Here is a 20,880-nt window from a genome sequence, read left to right on the forward strand (position 1 = left end):
CTCACTCGACACTATGTGAACGTATCATTGTCTGGCGCCATGAGCAAAACAAGACACTCCGAGTGATTTCTGAGCTTGCGGGATGCAGCATAAGCGCAGTCTTCGAAGTTCTCCGACTCTACACAGAATACGGCACAGTCATCAACCCGAATGCTAGACCTCGAGGCCGGCCGCGCACTCTGGACATGCAGGATATGAACTTCGTGCGATCAGTTATTGAGGGAGAGCCTGCTATCTACCTTGATGAGCTACGAGATCGAGTCTACAACAGACTACACAGCACATGCAGTTTGTCAGCCTGAGGGCGGGCTGCAGTCTACAGAGTCACACAGTCACAAGAAGCCATCTCGCATTACTGCATATGGGTATATTTGGCTCGAACAAACAATGCTCACGGAAACCCGATTTTCGGTTTCATATGCAAACGACTGTACTGATGCCGTCGCGCAGGCTGCTGGCTCCAAGAATGACTCGGACAGCGGCGAGGCGCCATGAAGATCCCGAGGGTACGATATTGAGCAAGAGAGCGGTGATCATCGGTGGTGTGTCATGATGACATGAGTCAGAACGTGGCCTTGGGTGCTGTCAGTTGCCGCGCGGAGGCCACTTTCTGGCTTATAATGCAGCGGCGAGCGGCAGCACCACCCCCGTTCTTGCCGCGCCCACCGCGATTCAGTCCCATTTGCTTCCTCGCTCGGGCCTGTCTCTCACTCCAGGCCTGGACTCGCCACCACTCGCCGCGGTGACGCTCCCCGTGTCTAATATATAACTGCAGCCCCCGAGATTAAAAGCTGTGAACTGCTTGTTCCTATATCAAATCAGCCTGCTGCGAGCGCCCTTGTGCTCGACGAAACATTGTTCCTGCGAATCGCTCTTCATTGCGAGCCGTCGTCGTCGCCGTCGTCAGTCTATCAGGGACACCACCCATACTTTAACATCGTTCTATTATTGTCTGCGCTACAACTCGCCTCCTCCGACTTCGCAGCGTTCCTGACTTCTCGCTGCCTGTTATAATTGTCCCCCTCCCTTCCAACATCCTCAACGTGCCCTCGCCCATCCCACGTCGCTCACACACAATACACGCCAAGTCCAGTCTTGAGAAGATCGGCGGCAGTCCACTTCAGATATGATAGCAGTCGCATCCCCGTCCCGGCCTCATCTCCCCTCTCCCAATTCTCCTTCATATCGATACCCCCCGCGCCACTCGCCCCAAGTTCTAGCGTCCCCCTCGAGCCCCGATCGAGGCCGTCTCCAAACCACACCGCCTGCCTCGGCGCAGGCGTCGTCATCCTCGCAGGACTCGCAGCTCATATACCTCTCGCGCCCGCGCCACCATCATCTATACCCGCAAGCACACCATACCATAGAGGACGACGAGCCCGCCATGATCTACTCGACGCCCAACCGCCCCATCTCCTCATCCTCATCATCCTCATCGGCATTCACTGGCACCGGTCCTCCATCACCCTCGCTCCCCATCGCAACCCGCTCCGCGCCGGCCCTCCCCTCCCTGTCGAAAGGGTACACGTCAGTGTCCCCGATCTCGTACGACGGCCGCGGGCGCCAGCAGGGGTACGTCGAGAACCCCGCGCAGCGCCACGAGCGCGTCGAGTTCCTCCGCCGGCGCGAGAACCTCAGGCGCGTCAGGGCGTGGGTGGAGGAGCTCAGCGAGAGCGGCCTCGCGGAGGTCGAGCACGTCGAGGACGTGGACGTCCGCGCCAGCGACGCGGCGGGGCGCGGGTCCGCACAGCGCCCGCCCGTCCGTCCGCAGAGCCGAGCGCCTGCGCACGCGCATCAAGTGATCTATCACACCGCGCCGGCACCGCTGGCCCCGCCGGGCTGGGCGGCGGATTCGTTCGCGGAGGAGCCGTACGTGTTCTACACGTCGCCCAACCACCCCTCTTCGCCCTCGCTTTCTCCGGCGTGTTACCGCTCGCCGAGCCCGTCGAGCGCGAGCGCGAGCTCGTCTGCGCGGAGCATGAGCATGAGCTCGAGCCCGCCCACGAGCGTGGGGAGCTCGAGTCCGAGTAGGAGTCCTGAGCGCGATCATTGTGCGGGCAAGGGAAGTGGAGGGCAGGGGAAGGGAGCGAAGAGGGAGAGGAGGAGGAGCGGCGCGTTGGGGAGACATAGCAGGCAGAGTAGTCTGGAGAGCATTAGCGAGGAGGGCGAGGGGGAGTAGGTAGATGTGCGATTCGCATTACGGGCGGCGGATGTATGAATGGAAATGTATCATAGATTTTTCTTACTCTCTGCTCAGTTTGTTGTGATACCTACGTTGATGTAGCACAATCGAATCGCTGCCATGGCGCATCTCACACATTCAAGAGATTGAAGCGTACCATCTCCTCGGTTATAAACAACATGAGGCGAGGCTCGCCACGCAGAAGTTACAACGCTGAACGCTGTGTGGGATTCGCTTTATGGTCAGGTACTCGTGCGGCTCATGCAGCGTCGGAGCACGACTTCGGATACGAGAATAGAAGTGCGGGTAAAGCCGGGTCTGCCTTGCCACAGTGCCACAGCCCCCCGCGTTCGCTACTACGTACTGGTTCGAATTTTCTTGAAAATATCTTGGTAATACGCTACGCACTGCGGTACGGGTATGACTAGGATATCCTGCACAAGTTACCACAGCGGGCAAGCACCGATGTCCCGCCACCGGACATTTGCCATCCATGAAATAGGTGGGCGAACACTTTCCTTGCATGCTCCGAAGTGGGACTTGGCAGAGACATAAAGAATGAGAGAACAATGTCAATCAAATGTCCCCTGATTTTTAGAGACCATAGTAAATGTCCCGCGGTCCTGCCTTTGTTCATTCAAAGGACATACTCCATGTCCAGGTCATGGTCCAACAAAGACCATTCTAGGAAAGCGTGCTCCCAACCGGAGCATGTTCATAGCATGCTCGCCGGCGGGACATCGATCTCTGTCCGCAGTGTATATACGGTGTCGGCGGGGCTGAACTTCTGGAATCTGGATTTCCAGCCGCCGGCGTGCACCAACCTCAATGAAAGAATTGTTATTTGGCGCATGGGATTGGTGGTGGCGCGGGGTGCCAATCACTGTGGGCAGAGACCGATGTCCCGCCGGCGAGCATGCTATGAACATGCCCCGGTTGGGAGAACACTTTCCTGGAATGGTCTTTGTTGGACCACGACCTGGACATGGAGAATGTCCCTTGAATGAACAAAGGCAGATCCGCGGGACATTTACTATGCTCTCTAAAAATCAGGGGACATTTGATTGACATTGTTCTCTCATTCTTTATGTCTCTGCCAAGTCCCACTTCGGAGCATGCAAGGAAAATGTTCTCCCACCTATTTCATGAATGACAAATGTCCGGTAGCAGGACATCAGTGCTTGCCCGCTGTGAATGGAGGAGCCTCCGGAAATTCTATATATCGAAGTCCGTGTTTGTCCACTGGGATTTGTATGCACCCGTGCGATGAAGCCACTCCATCCCCTTGAGTTATTCTTCGTGCACACCCACTGCCGCTGCCGCCACATCAAGTCGGAGAAAAGGTTGCTTCCACTGTCTGGCCCATGGCGACAAGTGCTTGTTTCCGTTCGACTTATGCAATCTGGGACAATGTCCACTCGCGGGCTTAGCCTTCACTCTCGGACAATTGACATGGACTGGAAAAACAAAAATCGCCAGCCTACTACTCTGATCATCTAGAGGCTTAGCTCAGTTAGCAGGGATATCCGAGCAGCTGCGATACTGCGTGCGCGCTCTTGGGAAAGCACGTCGTCCCGTCTCCCCCCGTGATGACCGCCGTGAGCCAGATATTGTTATTGAATGGCGTAGCGACAGAAAGAACCCCGGGTCTGCTTGGCACGCTGCAGGAAATTGAGGGCCAGGGCGCACATGTTTCTTACATCCGTCTGGTCGTAGAAGTCCTTCCTGCTGTTGTCCCAGACGGTCTTGATTCCGGACGCCGTCTGTACGTGCCCGCGTCACCATGACTTACGGGACGGAAGGGGACATGACTCACCGCTGACTTGAAACTGTACTGCGCGAGATGGGTGGACGTGTCGTTGGCAATGAGTTTGGTTATTCCAGAGTTCGTGGGTACCCAGGCCGTGTTGATGTGTTGTCCCTTGGTCGTGTCACCGGGATTGCCGAGAAAGATATGTCTTTGCATATCATTGAACAGCTTATTCACGCCTGAAGGAATGACGCCGGCCGTCGAAGTCTTCGTAGCAGGAAACTCCTGTATTTGTGTCTGAGAATCTAGACATCACATTGCGGAAAAGTGGAAAGGGAGCGGACCTTCTGCATCGCTTGCACTAAAAAGCAGGCATTGGTGGTGGTCACTTGCTGGACCAGTGCAGACTTCACGGTGCAGGTGAATTTAGTCTTGTCGAAGGCGCAGGTGGGATTGGCGACGCAATCACCACAGCTCGATATGGTCCGGCATGCGGCACGGGCAACCAGAGACGGCTGCACGCTGCGAACGAGTTCTAAAGTGCTCAGGATGGCACCATTTTCGACACCTACCGTTCGATATAACCCATCAGGTACATGGTGAGTAAGGCGTAAAATCAGTGATATATAAGAAGCCATACCTTCGTGCACGGGGGCTCCATGAGCATAATTGCTTGGACTGAGTGAAACCAGCATACCTACAGCACAAGCTTGAAGTAATGATACAATGAACATTATATAAAGAAATACGCGGAGAAGGAGAAGTAATGAACGAAAGACTTTAGGTGGGCGACCAGCGACAAGGATTAGAGAAATCAACCTGCTACATCTTTATACGTTCCAAGTCCGGTATTCCCGACGAATGATAGGGATTCAGAGGATCACTTACTGGGCAACATTTCCACGCAGCGGCTAGGATGTCTCAAAGCAAGGCAGCGATGCCGGATAAGAGTTGCCCGTATGAGCGACGGTGGATTCACACATATCAAGGATGCAAGAGATAAATCTATCAGGAGACTCTGGAGGTGCGGCGAATGTACCGAGAGCGGGGTTGCCGGAGAGCCTGTTCAATCATCCCGGTGCAGGGTACGAGCAGAAAACCTATAGCCTCTGTCACGGAGATAGTACCAGTGAACAACGGTTCTGTCGTGATAAAAATGTTCTTTCCGTAGACTAACTTCGAGAATCGTGTGGTTTTCGGATGTGAGCTTTGCACAAGCCTCGAGGGGAACTATCTCCGGACTGGAGTGACTTATACTTGTAGAGGCGCGATGTCAGTACTTACCGCAGCAGATTTCATGTACTCATCACAAAAACAGCTTGCATGATTCGAGGCTCATTAGCATCTTGTAACAATCCAGGTGACGGAGGACGCAGAACAAGTACGGGAGAACTCGTGTGGCGTCGAACACGGCCTTAGGCACGTTTCGCAAAATGCCGACTGCTTCATTATTGGCAGACGCCACGCCGCAGAAAGCACCATGTGGCTGGTTAGGCTGCTGGATGGCGAGCCGGGGACTTTCAGAGATTGCTCGCTTGAGGAGCTAGCCTGAGGATCTCTGCTTCTGTTCAGTAGCTGTCGCGGCCAATTCCGCGGGTATCCCAGGCGCGCCGGCGATCATGGATCATGTTGAGTATGCATAATGATCAGGAGCGATTGATTGACGGGATGTGCAAGATCCAAACTAGGATATAGAGGGAGCTTCGGACGAGTTGACTGCAACTCCCTCCCCGGAGACAACCTCTCCGACTGTTCCTGTCTAGAGGTCGGCGACTCTCGGAGCATGCGTCCTCTCATGTTTCCACCTCAAATTTATTGCGTATCCCATACAGTGCCTGATGGAGTAGATCCCTACTCTGGGAGCCCCGCGAAGGCTCTTCGATCGCTCTACATGCACCCATTCATCGTTACGGTGGATATCACCGGGGCTGCCACCCATCTCTGGTCTGTTGCATCAGGGGAAATGGTTCATGTTGTTACACTGGAGCCCTCGCTTCCTGCGGACACTGCGGCAGTCGGGTCCGTCGTGGCACAAATCAGCTCATCATTTTTGCTTCTCGTCGCTGTCACTCGCTTCAGCATTGATGAGGACACTCAGGATATGTGGAGTGTTCTCCGACTGTATCACTTGGAAACAGGAGCGATGGTGCAGGACATCTGTTTGCCACGTGTGGTGTCGTTCAAGCAGCACTCTGACTTGGTTGCCGCCATGGTTCGGAGGCCAGACTCCACCGCAGAAATTGTCTTGTACCGTTTAGTATTGCAGCGGCTCGAAGAAGTCAAACAGTGGTCTTGCAATGACCATGGTGTGGCTTTCACACTCTCTATGTTGCAGATTCATGATGATGACGCTCTACTCGCTGCCCGTTCCACCTCTTCTTCTGAGCCTCTTGCTCTCACCCTGTTTTCATCTGGAGATGGACCAATCACCACCATGCTGCCTCCTCCAGACCAACGAGCAGACTGCTGGGAGGTCCAGCAGTCGCAAAGCATCCCAGGCTCCAGAGTTGCTCTGTCTGTGTGGGAAGCTGACTCGGGCAATGACTGGCAGTTCGCGGAGCACACTATCCATGTCCTGCAAATACCATCGCTCTGCATGGACTGGAGCACACACCTTCCATTTGAACCCGGCTCTATCAGTTGCCATCCTTCTTTAGGAGTCATGGTGGCTGTCTCCGCCCCCGAGCGGGAGGGGGCTGAGGTTTTTGTCCATGTCGCTTTCCTCAACCTGGAGAATGGTGCTGTTATTCGAGAAGAGTCGATCTTTTGTGGGGGAGAACGTCCGGTTGTCGTGGGTTGCTCTTCTACAGGCTTACTGGTAATGGTGACATATCGTGGCTCGATTGTCATCGAGCCTCTCGAGGACATCCTGCAGAAGGGATTTCAGGTCAGAGAAGGAAAAGCTCTTGAATGCAATGTTCCAGTCGATCCTACGGCTTTTTATGGGGGAGACATGGAGCGCATCTTGGATGAAGACATCCCGCCGGAGTCGTGTTGGGTCCATAGTGCCTACATCGCTCCCGACGGTATCGTGCTTTTTCCACCCCAAGGCATTCATATGTACTTCCTGAAATGGTGAATGTCCCCATGTTGTCAATGCCATCGATGCTTCCATACCTGAGATTTTTGGAAATTGCAGATTTCATACTATGTAGTAGAGTTACTAGTGTACACCAACAAGATCAACGAGCCTAAGCCTGGGTGACAAACTACAAATATTGACATGAGTATCAGATAGTGCAAGATGATTCATTGTCAAATCGAGGTAACGGAAATGTGAAGCGCACCTGATTGCAGGCATTTCAACTGGCACTCACTAGGGCGGACCCTGTGCGTGCCACCGCATAACGTGATCGATTGTTCGTAGATGTATCATCAAGACGGACAATCGCCCATGTCACTTCCGTCTAGGAAGACAGCCGCTGTAGTAGATTACCAATTACGAAGAGATGTTTGTATTTAAGCATTCGACTGATTGAAAATTTAACTCAGCAGATTGACAGTCGCGGGCCCCGGAGATCCCGGGGTCGTAGCGGGGGGAACTGACAACAAATATTCAGCTAGATGAATCTTGTTATCAGCGCACCCGCGAACAGTGCATGGAATGAAACGTCCCTATGTTGGATCACTTGCATGTCCTGGTCCGCTCAGGTAACAGGGTTGACTACCTCGACACCCTTGTTTGTGCTACATGGAACCCTTACCAGCTTGCCGTCTCGTACACATTGTACCGGACGGCGTAGACGTCACAGTTTATGAAGGGCCGGGGAGCGCATTCAAAGCCCTCCGGTCCACCTATACACATCGTTACCTCGTCACGGTGGACATCGCAGGGTTAACTTCACACCTCTGGTCCGTAGGTGCAGAGGGACCAGTCCAGATGGCTACAATGACACCGTCCCTGCCTGGAAACCTCACTAGAAACGGGAATATGGTTGGACGGATGGACTCGGCTCCAGTGCTAGTCGTGGGGGCTAGCCGCTTCGACCTAGACATGGACGAAGAAGATGAGTGGAGTGTGTTGAGGCTGTATGATTTAGAGACAGGAAAGTTGGCTCAGGATGTCCAGCTGCCCCGCATGAAGGACTGGATGCATCAAGGGGACTACATGGCTGTGACCATCCGCAGCTGCTCGGATGACACCTACCAGGTCGTTGTCCTCCTCAGGCTTATTTGCGGCACGTTGAGGGAGGTCAGTCGCTTCCGAACTGCGCCAGAACCAGAAAATTTCCTTCTGCGCGCGGTGGACGATGAGACTATCCTCATGGGTCTTTCCATCGACTATGCACTCTCCGACAATAACGACCTCACTCTGACAATGCGGTCGCCTGGCAGCGCTCTCAATAGCATCGTGTTGTCTGCGATAGGCGGGCCTTCGGATTGGCTGCGGATCGAAGCGGTGGAGGACCTCCCCCTGAATCCAGGATAGCCCTCTCAGTCTGTGAAACCAGCTCAGAGTACGAATTTCAGTATCAGGAAAATACCATCCATGTGATACAGCTTCCGTCCCCCGCAAAAGTCTGGAGCAAGCACCTCCCATTCCATACTGCATCATTCAGCTATCTCCCTTCCCTTGGGATGATAGCCGCGGTCTCTCGCCCCATCGAGAATAATGATTCAACTCACCCATTCATGAATGAAGCTTGTATTCCTACTAGATCCCAAGGACGGTTCTAGGATGCGAGAAACGCACTTGCTCTGGGAGGCTCCGGCGTATGTAATGGCTCATTGCAACGCGGGTCTACCACCTGATGTGCTGGTGGTTGTGACTTACGAGGCTCTGATGTCCGTAACTCCTCTTAAGGATATCTTGGGTGATCAACTACAGACGAAGGACGGTCAGGGTGTACTTCTCCCGCGGAAGGTAGATGTCAACCCAATGCCTTACGTTACGGAAGACACTGGGCATATAACGATACGAGAGCCGTCGCCCAATTCATCATGGGTATCTCATACTATTGTTACCTCCCATGGAGTGCTTCTCTTCCCGCTAAAAGGTTCGGACTTTTATTTGTGGCTTGAATGGCTGGGTGTACGCACATTTCCAGGATTCCCTGCGAGTTGCTGTTGCGTATGTGGAGAGCAATGCATATGGTTGTATCCAGAAGTACCTGAGATTGTGCTTTTCTTGTTCATGATCATAGGTTTACTCATCGGGCTCCCGGCTCGCGATGATTTCACGTGCTCAGCGCATAACCGGTGCTCCATGTCTGCGATAGTAAAACTGCTCTACGTCCCATTGCATACTTTGTCAAAGTTTTTTGCCAGAGCCGTGATGTTCTGTATGAGGCTTTGAGGCCTCACTCGATAGGTCTACCGGTACCGTGTTGAGCGCCATAAAATGCCACAATGTAGCAATAGCACAGCCACCCCCGCTCTTCTAGTAACCGGGTAACCCGGTGAGGCATGAGACCGGTGCGAAAGGAAGCTTGTTATGCTATGTACATATACGCGCAGCTGCACCATGAATGATGATACTGCCATGGATTCCGCACCCCCTGGTCCTGTGTACCTCGCCTATCGGGTGCCTGCTTTGCTGGTACCCCTATGTGCTTTATATGTCGCGAACGATATCGCCGAACGTGCTTACGGACTTCGAGTCTCAGGGTGGCTCCTGACGCTATTATACGTCGTCGCAATTCCTATCTACGTGATTGTGTCTTCCAGAGTGAATGAATATTTGGACAACAGGGCGGCAGCGGCGGTGGGAGCTGTTGTGCCCACAAAGTTGGCGCATAGGTGGCCCCTTGGTCTGGATATCATCAAGGACAATATCACTTCATTCAAAGAAAACCTTCCAAGTAGGTTGCAGTCCTCTGTTGTCAAATTTATGTCTGAATAGCATCGTAGGTGATAATCTGCTTCGGTACACGGAGGAGTATGGAAACACATTTAATTTTCGAATTCTTGGCGAGAATCGAGTGAGTGCCATGTAATCCAGTTCTTCAGCGATGTTATGTTGACTGTTGGTTCAGGTAGTTACAATAGAGCCGGAACATATCAAGGCAATTGAGAAATTCTAACTTGACTGGCGGCGGGCTCACTTGCGTGCTCACTTGCGCACTATTAGGCACTCTTGGCAACGGAGTTCAATAACTTCGAGAAGGGTGAGAGTCATTGGGTCGTACTTCAAATCCTGTTTCATGGCCTCAATCAGGCCCCGTAATCAAAAGACAGTTGAAGTCTGTGCTCGGGAGCGGCGTGTTCAGCTCAGACGGTAACGCCACGTTGTATGTCCGAATCGCAGCTTACCTGACGATTCTTTACAGGCGAGATGTGGAAGTGCGTTATTCAACTCAAGCGATGTTTTTGCTCCCGTCGTATTCATGTTCTCATGGACATATGCGCGTAGATTCCACCGCTCGATGACCCGGCCCTTTTTCACCAAGGACCGTATCAGCCACTTCGACATCTTCGAGCGCCACGCGGAAGACGCCATCGACCAGATGAAGGCACGCTTCAAGGAGGGCTTCGCGGTCGACTTCCAGGTAAGTACCCCACACACATACCTCTGTGCCGTATAACCTCACACTGCACACCTACGCACTAGGACTTGATAGCGCGGTTCACACTGGACTCGGCGACGGAGTTCCTCTTCGGTCACGATGTACACTCCCTCTCCGCGGGGCTACCGTACCCCGAATCGGCGGTGGAGGCCAAGTACGCGAACGAAGCAAACTTGAAGCACCCATCGACGGCCTTTGTCAAGGCTTTCGCCGACGCCCAGGCGAAGCTTGCCATGCGAGGGCGCTTTGGCTCTGCGTGGCCGCTCACCGAATTCTGGGAGGACTCGGCGAAGAAGTGCATGGGGCCGATAAACGCATTTATCGAGCCGATCCTGCAGGATGCTCTCGAGAGGAAGAACAACGACAAGGCAGGAGCGGAGGCCGAGGGTGCGGACAGGGAGGTGAAGGACGGGGAGACGCTGTTGGACCATCTGGTGCATTGTACTGAAGGTCGGGAAGAGTTACCTGGTGCCGTCGTGTATACTGACGTGAAGTTTAGACCAGACTATACTGAAAGACGAGATTCTCAACATGCTTGTAGCTGGCCGTGATACGGTGCGTAGTATGCCGTCGTGGATGCGGGTGTCTCATCATGTTGAGGTTTTCAAGACGGCGGGCACTTTGACGTTCATGGTCTACATGCTGTCACAGCATCCAGACATCCTCCGCCGCTTAAGGGAGGAGATCCTTACCAAGGTCGGGCCATCAAGGAGGCCTAACTACGACGATGTCAGGGAGATGAAGTACTTACGTGCAGTTATCAACGGTGCAATGTTTGTTTATGCTGCTTGGGACCGGAACTAATATGCCGCCACTTAGAAACCTTGAGATTGTTCCCTATTGTGTAAGTAACAATCCAGCATACCTACTTTCGTTTAGATAACTGACGGAATGTGAATGCCAGTCCATTGAATGGCCGGTACGCCGTCCTTCTGGAACATTTTCCTTGGATATCACTCACGCGTCAGAATAAACAGCACGGCGATCAATCCGACGGTCTGGCCCTCAAAGAGGTCGGACGGTAAACCATATTACATTCCGGCTGGAACGAGGTACGATATTCTTGGGGTCACTATACGAATTACTCTTTGAGTTCCATTTCCTCAAAGGGTGCAATATTCAGTCATGCTCATGCACCGCCGGACGGACCTCTGGGGTCCTGATGGTAAGACATCATTCTGGCGAGATCATTGAGTAATCCGTAGCTGAGCTGCTTATGCCGCGTCAATACAGCTTTGCAGTTCGACCCCGACAGGTTCATCGACGAACGCCTGCATAAATATCTGACGCCGAACCCTTTCATTTTCCTGCCTTTCAACGCCGGTCCGAGAATATGCCTGGGGCAACAGGTAATTCTTTCTTCAGTAACCTCGATCTTTATTCACAGTGCTCTGATCTGTCTAGTTCGCATACAACGAGATGTCTTTTATGACGGTCCGCCTCCTCCAACATTTCTCCGGGATCTCCCTGGCACCAGACGCGCAGCCCGAGTCCTCGAAGCCGCCGGCAAGCTGGGCCACCGGCGAGGGGCGGAAGCCTGCGGAGAAGATACGACCAGCGCAGCACTTGACCCTTTACGCTACGGTTAGCCCGATTCTGACGCCGATCACTCGTGCTGATGTCTGACGTATATCCTCCTCTACAGGATGGGCTGTGGGTCAGAATGACCGAGGCGAGCGATGACAGTACTGCCTGAAAGTGTCTGCGCGGACACAATTGCCTTCTCCGAGGCTGTTCTAGTCGTCTATATGAGTTTTCTGAGCATGTGTTATTGTAATGCATTCAATTGACATGGTGGCAGGGGCTTGGAACGCAGCGAAAGCTCATCAATGCTGTGTAATTGGTGTCCTTCCCATCAGGTGTAATCATTCCCTATCCTGAAACATCCAACGCTCGAACATGCCCTCAACCCAGGGAACTATCAGTCGCGGGGCTCGGGCATCCCGTGTTTGGATTGTGAATATACATGGAAGATCAGGGTTTCATGTCTGCAAGGGTTTTCCAACGCAAGGGCTCGCTATCCGCGCCATGTTACATTTGCCAGCTAATCGTCTCGTACATGCCGTCCCGGATGGCGTGAACGTCTATGAGGGAAGCGCATTCAAGGCCCTCGGTAGCGGAGATGATTCTCTGCGCATTCCACAAATTCATATCTCTGAGAGGATTTGCGCTGAATATAAGCCTGACGAATTGCAGCCTGAGATGCACTTACCCGGTACTGGACCCAGGGTCGGCTGCTCGCATCCAGTCAGTATTCGACCTTCTGCTCTCGATGACAACCCCAGTCGACTGTGTAGTCTACACCATCCCTGTCGGAGTCGTCTTCTACTGCGTCCATTACAGTGTCTAGCGTCAAAGAGCCTCGATGAGGATAGAGACACTGGCACTCGGTGGATCGTCAGGGCTAATTATAAGTCTCAGAAGCTTCGAAGGGACCCACAACGTCAAATAAGATCGAGATTTATCGATCGATCAATAGTCACGTGATCATTCCTAAATTTTGGAAATCCCAGACTCAGTGCTTTCAGAGGCCTCAGCCACCGTCGACGCCGACACTGCTCACGTCCTTGGGATGGTCTCCAGTCTCGCTGCGCAGCTCGCGCAAGGCGCGTCCCTAAACACCTCTCTTCTGGTCGACCGGTCTAAACGAAAATGGGCGGAATCATATCTGTTCACTGGACGAGAGGCGGACCAGCATGACCTCGATTCTATACACGCTCTGGGTGTCAGCGGATTCATACGACTCAAGACACTTAATCCTGCACTGAATGCATACGAAGATGCCCTGTTCTCTGATGCTACGAAGGGACTTGACCGAACACTTTTGAATGTGACGGCGAACGCGGAGCTGGATAAGAATATCGCAGGATGCTTGAGACTCCTTGGTCCGTATCTGATGGATGCACCGACCGGGAGAGTGATTGAATGGCTTGTGAGGAGATTCAGGTATGTAATGGTGTTTATTCTGACTCTCTGTCCCCAATGAGGTCACCTGCTGGTCGGAGAATTGGCCATAACAGTGACTTGGCTTTCGCTTGAATGTCAAGTCGCAGAAATGACCGCGTCTCCGACCGGTATGGATTCTTCGTGGGCATTGGAGGGGCTGTGCTTTTCAGCCAGCTTGTGCCTCACCTCCGAGGCAAAGCAGCCAGTGAAACGCGTTACTGAACCACCATAATCTAGAATAAACGAATTCAACGTTGAGAACGTCCTCCGGCTGTTCCTCCCTTACCATGATTCCCCCCATTTCGCGAAAATGGTCTCCATTTTGCACCTCGACAAGCAGTCGAAATGGGCGTTTCTGCTCCCCTTCAAAGCCGCCGCCCAGTACCTCCCTCGTACCGCTCTTGTGACCGAGATGACGCGAAACACAGATCTCGCTCGTTTCGTTGCATCACTTTTCCCCAGTGCCCTCGAAGAGAGTTCCACCTATCGCGCACTCGTCGCTTTCCACACCGGCGCTCTGCTGGACTTCATCGCTGCGACCAAGTCTCTCAATGAAGGACAACTGGCGTTTGTCCTTCCGGCGCTGTTGAAGCCTCTGCAGGTTACCACACCTGAGAAGACGCCGTACGTGAAGGACATCGTACTCGGAAACTACGTGCTCCTCGCCGCACTTTCTCAGAAATGTACGTTCTCGGCCGCAGCGCTCAAAGTGATCGTCGATGCCGCGGTTAGCAGCAGTCAACATGTCAGTTTGAATCAGTCCATCCGCGCTGTCGTGTCGATTTGCGCACCTCAAGAGGAGCTAGAGCAATTCCCGGACGCTGCGCTCAAGAAATTGCTCCATACCCCGTGCGTGTCACTAGTCATATGCGTAGTAACGTCCACTCATTCCTCGTTCCTCGCAGGGACTGTGGCGATGTGCTCAAGGAGATCTTGGGCTTCGTCGGGGCAGAGAAGTTCGTCAATCCGCTAATCACTGGATTGTTGCCTCAGTGAGCCGACTTACCCGTCTACCCATACCTCACCCACACTCACTGCTCTTACACAGTCTCAAGAACGAGTCGGCATACGTCATACTAGAGGCAATCTTATCCTCACCGGAAGTGCCCAGCGCCATAGTCCAACGCGCAGCCAGATTGCTTCTGGGGCGCGTCATCGACCCTGAAAGTGGCGATGAGAATATGAGCCAATACCGTCGGATCCTATCGTTGATCCAGCAGCGGTATCCTCTCGTGCTTCAGAAGGCTGCGGAGGAGACTATCTCCGAAGACGAAGATGCCAAGGAGGTTGTGGAACAGCTGATCTTGTCGTTATCCATGGTACAAGTATCGGGTGGTTCTGGTCAAGTCGATGAGCCCAATCAAGATATGATAATTGCTGCTAGTAACGCAGACCCAAGTGTTCGGAATATCGCCGTCCGCAATATCTATGAAATGCTTGATACTAGCGAAGACAGGGCTCCGTCCGAACTGGTATGTGTTTGTGCTTTTGCATGAACGTGTCGTCACAATTTCGCTCGAAATCTATATAGCAAGCCATCCACCTCGCCCTTCTTACGCGCATCCACGATAGCAACATCTCGGTGCTAGAGACGCTCTACTCTCAACCGACGTTGCTCCTCCCCATCCTGACTCAGCACAAGGACACCTATCTCTCGACGCTCTCGGCCGTCCTCCTATCCAACAACACGCCTTCCCGCCCGGTCATCCGGCTCCACATCGCGTTCCTGTGCCACCACTTCTGCAAAGCCAACCCGTCCGCTAACCGCGAGGCATTCGAGAAGGTGCTGTTCGCGTTCCTGCTTTTCTCCAAGCCGAGGCAGCGCACGGCTACTGCTGTATGGGAAATCATCGGTGCCCCGGAGGGGCAGGAGGGCATTGGCGGCTATGAGCTCCTTGGAGGGTGCGTTGATGCTGTGCAGTGGGAGATGAGCAAGCAGGGAGCGAGCGAGAGCGAGGGGAAGAGCGCGCAGACGATGGGGAGTACGAACTTGGCCTTGGCCTCCAAGATAGCGGGTATGTGATTCTTGATTGATGGACCAAGTGCTGGCTGTTGAGTGGAGGGATACTAGGCAACATCGTTGCATCCAACGACTATGCGCAACACCTCAAGTATGTGCTCGCGAAGCTTCAGGACCCGAACGCACACGCACGGCACCTCGCGTACCTCACCGCGCGTGCGCTTCTGGGCCTCGTCTCCGGGGAGCATCAAGTCGAAGCGGCGCATCGGCTCTTGGGTGCCATGGGCCTCAACAGCTTGGATGGCATGGGCGATTTCATGACTGGAGTCGACACCCTCCACTCCGTATGGTATCCTGCTTTCGATTTTGATGGCTGCTTACTGAGTTGTGTTGCAGTTCCTCAATGACGAGGCGCTGGGGATGACGGTGGTGCAGAAACCGAACAGCTGGAATACGACTCGCCGTTTGCAGACTGCGATCCTGGCTTTACTTCCGGTTATCGTACGCCCCGCTCACGGGGCAGTGGAATGGCTTTCTCAGCCGCAACCCCAGCAGGAGAATGTAAGCGAAAACTCTGTTCTTAAGCTTCGTTGATACATCCATTCATGGGTCTTTCTTTTCTAGGATTCGGAAGATTCCAGAGGCCTTCGTTATGTGGAACTCATGCGCAAAGTTTATAGGCTCGCTAATTCCTCATCTGCCCTGCCGGTTTTGACGTCGAGTCTCCTGCGTGCATTATTCATCAACCTCGGTGACGACTCGCTGGTCTTCCTGGCCGGCATCTGGACCTCTCCCTCCGAAGATGCAAAGGACGCAGATGAACAGCGTCTTCGTGAAGCAGCCCTTCTGCATGCTGCTGCGTTCCTTGCTGCCCACGACGGTACCGATAAAGTAGTCGATTTCCAAACGATACTGCCATCTGTCCTAGTGGCGTTGCAGGATGAAGGAATTGGCGTGCGTCGTGCTGCTATGGAGTGTGTGTCGATGATCTGGCGACTGTCGGAAGTTGCTGAAGCTTCGTCCATATACGGGATTGAAACCATATACGGAGCGGATACTAGTATGTCTGCTGCCCATAGAAATATGATACTCACACTGCTCACACTGATCATTTTGCAGCTAAACTACAGTTTCTCGAGTGGCAAGATTTCAAAAGGTACACTAACGCCCTGGTTTCGCATCATGATCACCTGGTCAATGACCGCGAGTACATCATAAACCTTCACGCGGATATGTTGGGGCGCAAGAGCAGCCCGAAGAAGGAAGCAAGGTGGGTATGCCTCGAATACTCACGGCTTCGATACTGATGCGTCGTCCATTAGTTACAAGCAACGAATACTCTGCTATCTCCTATCTCATGTCAATGCCTGCTCCGTTCCCAACGCACGCCTGCGCCTTCTGAAGATGGTCGAGGGCGTGTCACACAGAGCCAAGGCGGAGATGCTATTGCCCTTGCTACAAGGCATAGCGGCGGACCCTGGGGCTGAAGCCTCAGTAGCTGCAATGGGCGACGCATTCGAGGAGTTTTGCACGCTATTGGTCGGATGCTTTGATGTCTCTCTCACGAAGGAGTTCAATAATGGAGGGAGCCCTGTCTGGCCTGTTTATCTTGGGACACTGCGGCGTGCTTCCGATGAAGGTGGGACTTGTTGTAGTACCAACCTGTCAGGCTAAACTCATTGTGCATCAGGATTCTCGGCCTCTGCGAATATGGTTCTCTCTCGTAATCTACAAGGTGGCTTGTTCGCCAGTCTAGTGTCAGAACGTCAAGTGGAGCTTTGCCAGGTTTTGCTCGAGTCGAGCGAACGAAATGCGAAGGTCATAGACATTGTAACATGAAAGGTTATCGCTAACTTACAGTGTCGATATGGATAGGCTTCCTACGGCAGAGCCCTCCTGTCCAACATCATTCGCGAACCACAGCTCCTTGTCCAATTGTTCAATGGGCTTGCGCTGCCGGCGCTGGAGTCGGGCAACCGCGCGAGCAAACGAGCCAAATACGACAGGTATGCCTCTCTTAGCTTTCCAACCTTTGTGAATATGGTTCACAATTCTCTATCAAGTGCCGATACTACGAACGATGATCAGAACACGCTATCTTCAATGACCATTCTCGCTGAGATTGTTCACGCCCAACCCATTGTAGGGTCGGCTGAGTTAGTGACTTGCCTGGTGGAAACTCTCGGGAAAGTGGCGCACTGCGATTCCTGGGGGCAGACGGAGAAAAGTTACATAGAACAGCTCCTTATGTCCGCGCTGGAACGGATGAGTGCACAAGTAAGTGACGTCCCACGATGCTCAAGCAGCGTGTTAATATCGGTTTCAGTCCATACCTGATCTCAAAGCGTCTTCACTCCGGCTCGACATCCTTGTCGAGTTGATCAGAGGTCAGCCCATGAATTTATTGAACCCTTTGGGTTCCCGCTCACGTACCTATCTTCAGGCGCCGATAACCCTCAGACTTTCAATCAGGTTCTGCTTTTGATGGCTTCTATGGCCCGCTTGGCGCCTGAAGCTGTCCTGCATAATATAATGCCCATTTTCACCTTTATGGGCTCAAATGTCTTCCACAGGGATGATGCTTATAGTTTCAATGTGGTACAGAAGGTTAGAACAATAGCGTCGCGATGCCCTACTCTTCTGATTGTCGGAGTGCTACAGACAATTGACAGTATAGTGCCAGTGATGGTTTCCTCTCTGAAGTCTGGGAACAGCTCAAAGCTGGACTTAATCATTGCTTCACGGGACTTTCTTCGGATCTTTGTGGACGCCTCAAGCCATATACCCCGTCATCGTCGCGCAAAGTTCGTGGTAAACATTGACATGTCGCACATTACTCATATCCGGCTAGTTTCTTTGCCCACCTGGTGGACGTACTTGGACCAGACGACTTCTTAGCGCCGCTTTGCATGCTCTTCATCGAAAAATCAGCAAATCGTATTGTGCGCCAGAATTTGAACGAACTACTATCCACCTTATCGTTACCAATGGCGATCGTTGAACACTGTGAACCGCTGGTGCAGTTAGAAGTAAAGTCTCATCCGCTGACATATCAATAATGCCAAACATAATAATTGCTTTCACCCAGGCTTTGTCCGAATTCCTCCTGGAGAGTCAACGCCTCCTTCATCGGCTCATGAATCCTGAAGATACAACCTCCACATTCCTTGACAGCATGCGGTAAGCGCTCTCCGAGACATGTCCTCCCCGATGCTGACCATGACACGCAGGGTTGACGACGAGCAATCTTCAACCAAGACACTCCTCTATAGACGTCGAGCTCGTTCATTGAATATTTTTGTCGGCCAAGCCGCACAGCACTCCCCGAGTCTCCTGAGGAGCCACCGCACACCACAGTCGGCGCTGGCGATCAATGCGCTCGTCTCTCGGTTTTTACAGCTAGTCTCCATGGCGGATGCCGAATCGAAAGACGAAGGTGTACTCGATGTCGTCCAAGCTGCTCAGGCTTCCTTAAGCCAATGTCTCGGCGTCATGCACGCTACCGACTTCCTTGACTCGGTGGCCGCCGTTCTTGAATCGGATGACGCGAAGGTTTGTCTTACATGCTCGTAGTTCATTACCTTACGATGACCACGCTGCTTCACAGATAATCATCGGAGCCTTGGACGTTCTCTCTGTTCGCTTGCCTGAAGTCTCGGATGAGACCAGGCACACGGCGACCCCAACCATTAAGCGTATCATTGGTTCCCTAGAGCGCATCCTGGGTGGCAGTGGCAATAACTCTGTGAAGTCGCGTGCATTTATAGCGGTTAAAGCGATTGGCGAGTCGGCTTGTGCTGGCGAAGAGAATGCACTCTTGACTATGGTGCCGAGGATACTTGAGGCCATGCGTAACGGAATCGCAACAGTGCATGCCACTGCTGCACTACCGCCTATAATGTTCGTTGCTTCCCCGTGCACTTGTGAAAAGCCACTGATACATATTGGTCGTCAGAGCGAAGATTGGGCCTCGCGTCCTGCCCTATTTCAGGGATATTATACAACGATGCGTCAGTGTCATCCACGGCACCACACATGATCCCGCAGGTACGATGTATCGAGAAGGAGCTCTGTAACTATCTGATCTCCCACTAGATTCTGCGCCTGCGGCCCGCACGCTCTCTGCCCTATTGGACTCTATCCCTAATCTATGGGGTAGTGGTGAAATCACGCAGGTGCTGGAGACGTATTTGACTGCACCAGATATGTCAAGCGTTTCTTCCGCCATGGATGGTGTTGTCAAGACTGCTACAAAGAAACTGCCGTCCAGCGTGCTCTTATCCACCTTGTGCAATGTTCCAGTTTATGCAGATTCGGCGGCCGTACGTATACTTACATCGTCACAAGTATCTCTATTCACCGCTCTTCGTCCAAAGATGTCTCGTCCTGCGAAATACTTCTATCTGTTGCGGAGAGCCTTGCGAGTAGGAGAGCGATCTGTCGTCATGGATAATCTACGACCTCTCCTTCAAGTATTCCTCCATGGTTTTGAAGCTCGGCAGATGGCGAAGCATACCGTAGACGAGGTGAGATCCTTTTCCTACATCGACAGATCCATAGTAACATCTATGTAGCTTGAGAGCAGCATAATTACTGCTTTCGTGGAATTTGTGGCGAAAATGAACGAGACCGCCTTCAGGCCGATATTCAGGAAGCTCTACGATTGGGCGTTTGGCGATAATGGTGAATATGGAGTTCAAGTAGCCCGAGACCCTAATAACAGTCATGCAGGCTCTGATAAGGACCGAAAGATTACCTTCTGCCATACCTACGAAGCTTTGCTCGACTACTTCAAGGTGCGACACCTGGCATGTTTTATAGTCTTTGATCTAATCATGTGTTCAGAATCTCATGACCCCTTACATGTCATTCCTGATGACTCCATTCATCGAGATTCTACAAACACTCAGCGGGTCAACGACGGAGGGAGATCCTACCCTGTGGAGTTCCGTGCTCAGGATTTTGACGGAAACCTTCCGTTTCGATGAAGGAGGTAATGCCGCATCGTTGCTTGTCCCGTGATAGTTATGCTCAACCGTACGTTGTCCCTAGTCTTTTGGCGAGACGATAAGCTACGTCAAGTTGCTCCTGCCCTAGTGGGACAGGTGCCTGTCTGCTTGAGGATGGGCACCGCAGATGGCAAGAGGTTTCTGCGAGATTGCCTCACCGCTTTCGTAGATGCCATTAGCGAAGAAGCGCTGCTGAAAAAGGTCAACTTGGACTTGCTGATGCATACTCGTTCGGATGATCCTGCTCTGCGGATATATGCCCTTGATTGTTCAGAAGCAATCTGGAGGAATCATGGGAACAAGCTGCTTGGTAAGTAGGCCCACCTGGGATTGCGAGGCGCAACTAATTCTTCGGCCGATAGGCTTCGTCGCGGAGACGTCGACTTTCATTGCTGAGTGTGCAGAGGATGAGAATGACACTGTGGTGACCGAATGCCGTAAATTGAAGGAGACAATAGAGAGTATAGCAGGGAAGATAGATGAGCTGTGACCGCACAAAATGCAGATAATAACGAAGAAATAGTATA

General features: G+C 52.7%; 5 protein-coding genes across 5 annotated transcripts; 4 read left to right on the top strand and 1 right to left on the bottom strand.

Moving 5' to 3' along the window:
* The first annotated feature begins 718 nt into the window (after nucleotides 1-718).
* Nucleotides 719-2,337, top strand: GLOTRDRAFT_111024 (uncharacterized protein). Its single transcript, XM_007867691.1, has one exon. The coding sequence runs from the start codon at nucleotides 1,127-1,129 to the stop codon at nucleotides 2,177-2,179; it is 1,053 nt and encodes a 350-aa protein (XP_007865882.1). The 5' UTR covers nucleotides 719-1,126; the 3' UTR covers nucleotides 2,180-2,337.
* A 1,358-nt stretch (nucleotides 2,338-3,695) lies between these two features.
* GLOTRDRAFT_93399 (uncharacterized protein) lies at nucleotides 3,696-4,530 on the bottom strand (the record flags this gene model as incomplete). Its single annotated transcript, XM_007867692.1, has 5 exons — nucleotides 3,696-3,843; nucleotides 3,872-3,945; nucleotides 3,999-4,229; nucleotides 4,277-4,454; nucleotides 4,505-4,530. The coding sequence occupies 5 exons, from the start codon at nucleotides 4,528-4,530 to the stop codon at nucleotides 3,696-3,698; spliced, it is 657 nt and encodes a 218-aa protein (XP_007865883.1).
* Nucleotides 4,531-5,727: 1,197 nt separating this feature from the next.
* Nucleotides 5,728-8,361, top strand: GLOTRDRAFT_93400 (uncharacterized protein; the record flags this gene model as incomplete). The annotated part of the gene is made up of 2 exons (XM_007867693.1): nucleotides 5,728-6,958; nucleotides 7,640-8,361. The coding sequence occupies 2 exons, from the start codon at nucleotides 5,728-5,730 to the stop codon at nucleotides 8,359-8,361; spliced, it is 1,953 nt and encodes a 650-aa protein (XP_007865884.1).
* A 1,044-nt stretch (nucleotides 8,362-9,405) lies between these two features.
* Nucleotides 9,406-12,446, top strand: GLOTRDRAFT_76075 (cytochrome P450). The gene is made up of 17 exons (XM_007867694.1): nucleotides 9,406-9,733; nucleotides 9,783-9,853; nucleotides 9,908-9,937; nucleotides 10,003-10,039; nucleotides 10,090-10,149; nucleotides 10,202-10,214; nucleotides 10,285-10,420; nucleotides 10,483-10,888; nucleotides 10,938-10,993; nucleotides 11,048-11,204; nucleotides 11,258-11,282; nucleotides 11,343-11,357; nucleotides 11,416-11,490; nucleotides 11,548-11,603; nucleotides 11,672-11,787; nucleotides 11,843-12,022; nucleotides 12,084-12,446. Exons 1-17 carry the CDS (start codon nucleotides 9,415-9,417, stop codon nucleotides 12,132-12,134), a joined length of 1,803 nt encoding a protein of 600 aa, XP_007865885.1. The 5' UTR covers nucleotides 9,406-9,414; the 3' UTR covers nucleotides 12,135-12,446.
* A 564-nt stretch (nucleotides 12,447-13,010) lies between these two features.
* Nucleotides 13,011-20,843, top strand: GLOTRDRAFT_129071 (uncharacterized protein; the record flags this gene model as incomplete). Its single annotated transcript, XM_007867864.1, has 28 exons — nucleotides 13,011-13,384; nucleotides 13,622-14,233; nucleotides 14,290-14,376; nucleotides 14,433-14,856; nucleotides 14,916-15,399; nucleotides 15,456-15,688; nucleotides 15,741-15,905; nucleotides 15,969-16,404; nucleotides 16,464-16,614; nucleotides 16,667-16,983; nucleotides 17,035-17,162; nucleotides 17,220-17,350; nucleotides 17,408-17,621; nucleotides 17,671-17,731; nucleotides 17,788-17,951; nucleotides 18,006-18,148; nucleotides 18,196-18,373; nucleotides 18,433-18,524; nucleotides 18,575-18,896; nucleotides 18,952-19,244; nucleotides 19,300-19,391; nucleotides 19,440-19,666; nucleotides 19,721-19,870; nucleotides 19,919-20,027; nucleotides 20,076-20,140; nucleotides 20,190-20,337; nucleotides 20,397-20,663; nucleotides 20,716-20,843. 28 exons carry the CDS (start codon nucleotides 13,011-13,013, stop codon nucleotides 20,841-20,843), a joined length of 6,195 nt encoding a protein of 2,064 aa, XP_007866055.1.
* Nucleotides 20,844-20,880: the final 37 nt, after the last annotated feature.

The sequence above is a fragment of the Gloeophyllum trabeum genome, assembly GCF_000344685.1.
Source record: "Gloeophyllum trabeum ATCC 11539 unplaced genomic scaffold GLOTRscaffold_00006, whole genome shotgun sequence".
NCBI lineage: Eukaryota > Fungi > Basidiomycota > Agaricomycetes > Gloeophyllales > Gloeophyllaceae > Gloeophyllum > Gloeophyllum trabeum.

Excerpts from the sequence above, each read along its gene's own strand:
- GLOTRDRAFT_76075 (XM_007867694.1), top strand. The coding sequence starts at position 9,415 with ATGGATTCCGCACCCCCTGGTCCTGTGTACCTCGCCTATCGGGTGCCT. Across the intron at positions 9,938-10,002 it reads TAGAGCCGGAACATATCAAG|GCACTCTTGGCAACGGAGTT; the intron begins GCAATTGAGAAA and ends GCGCACTATTAG. Across the intron at positions 10,421-10,482 it reads GCTTCGCGGTCGACTTCCAG|GACTTGATAGCGCGGTTCAC; the intron begins GTAAGTACCCCA and ends CCTACGCACTAG.
- GLOTRDRAFT_111024 (XM_007867691.1), top strand. The coding sequence starts at position 1,127 with ATGATAGCAGTCGCATCCCCGTCCCGGCCTCATCTCCCCTCTCCCAAT.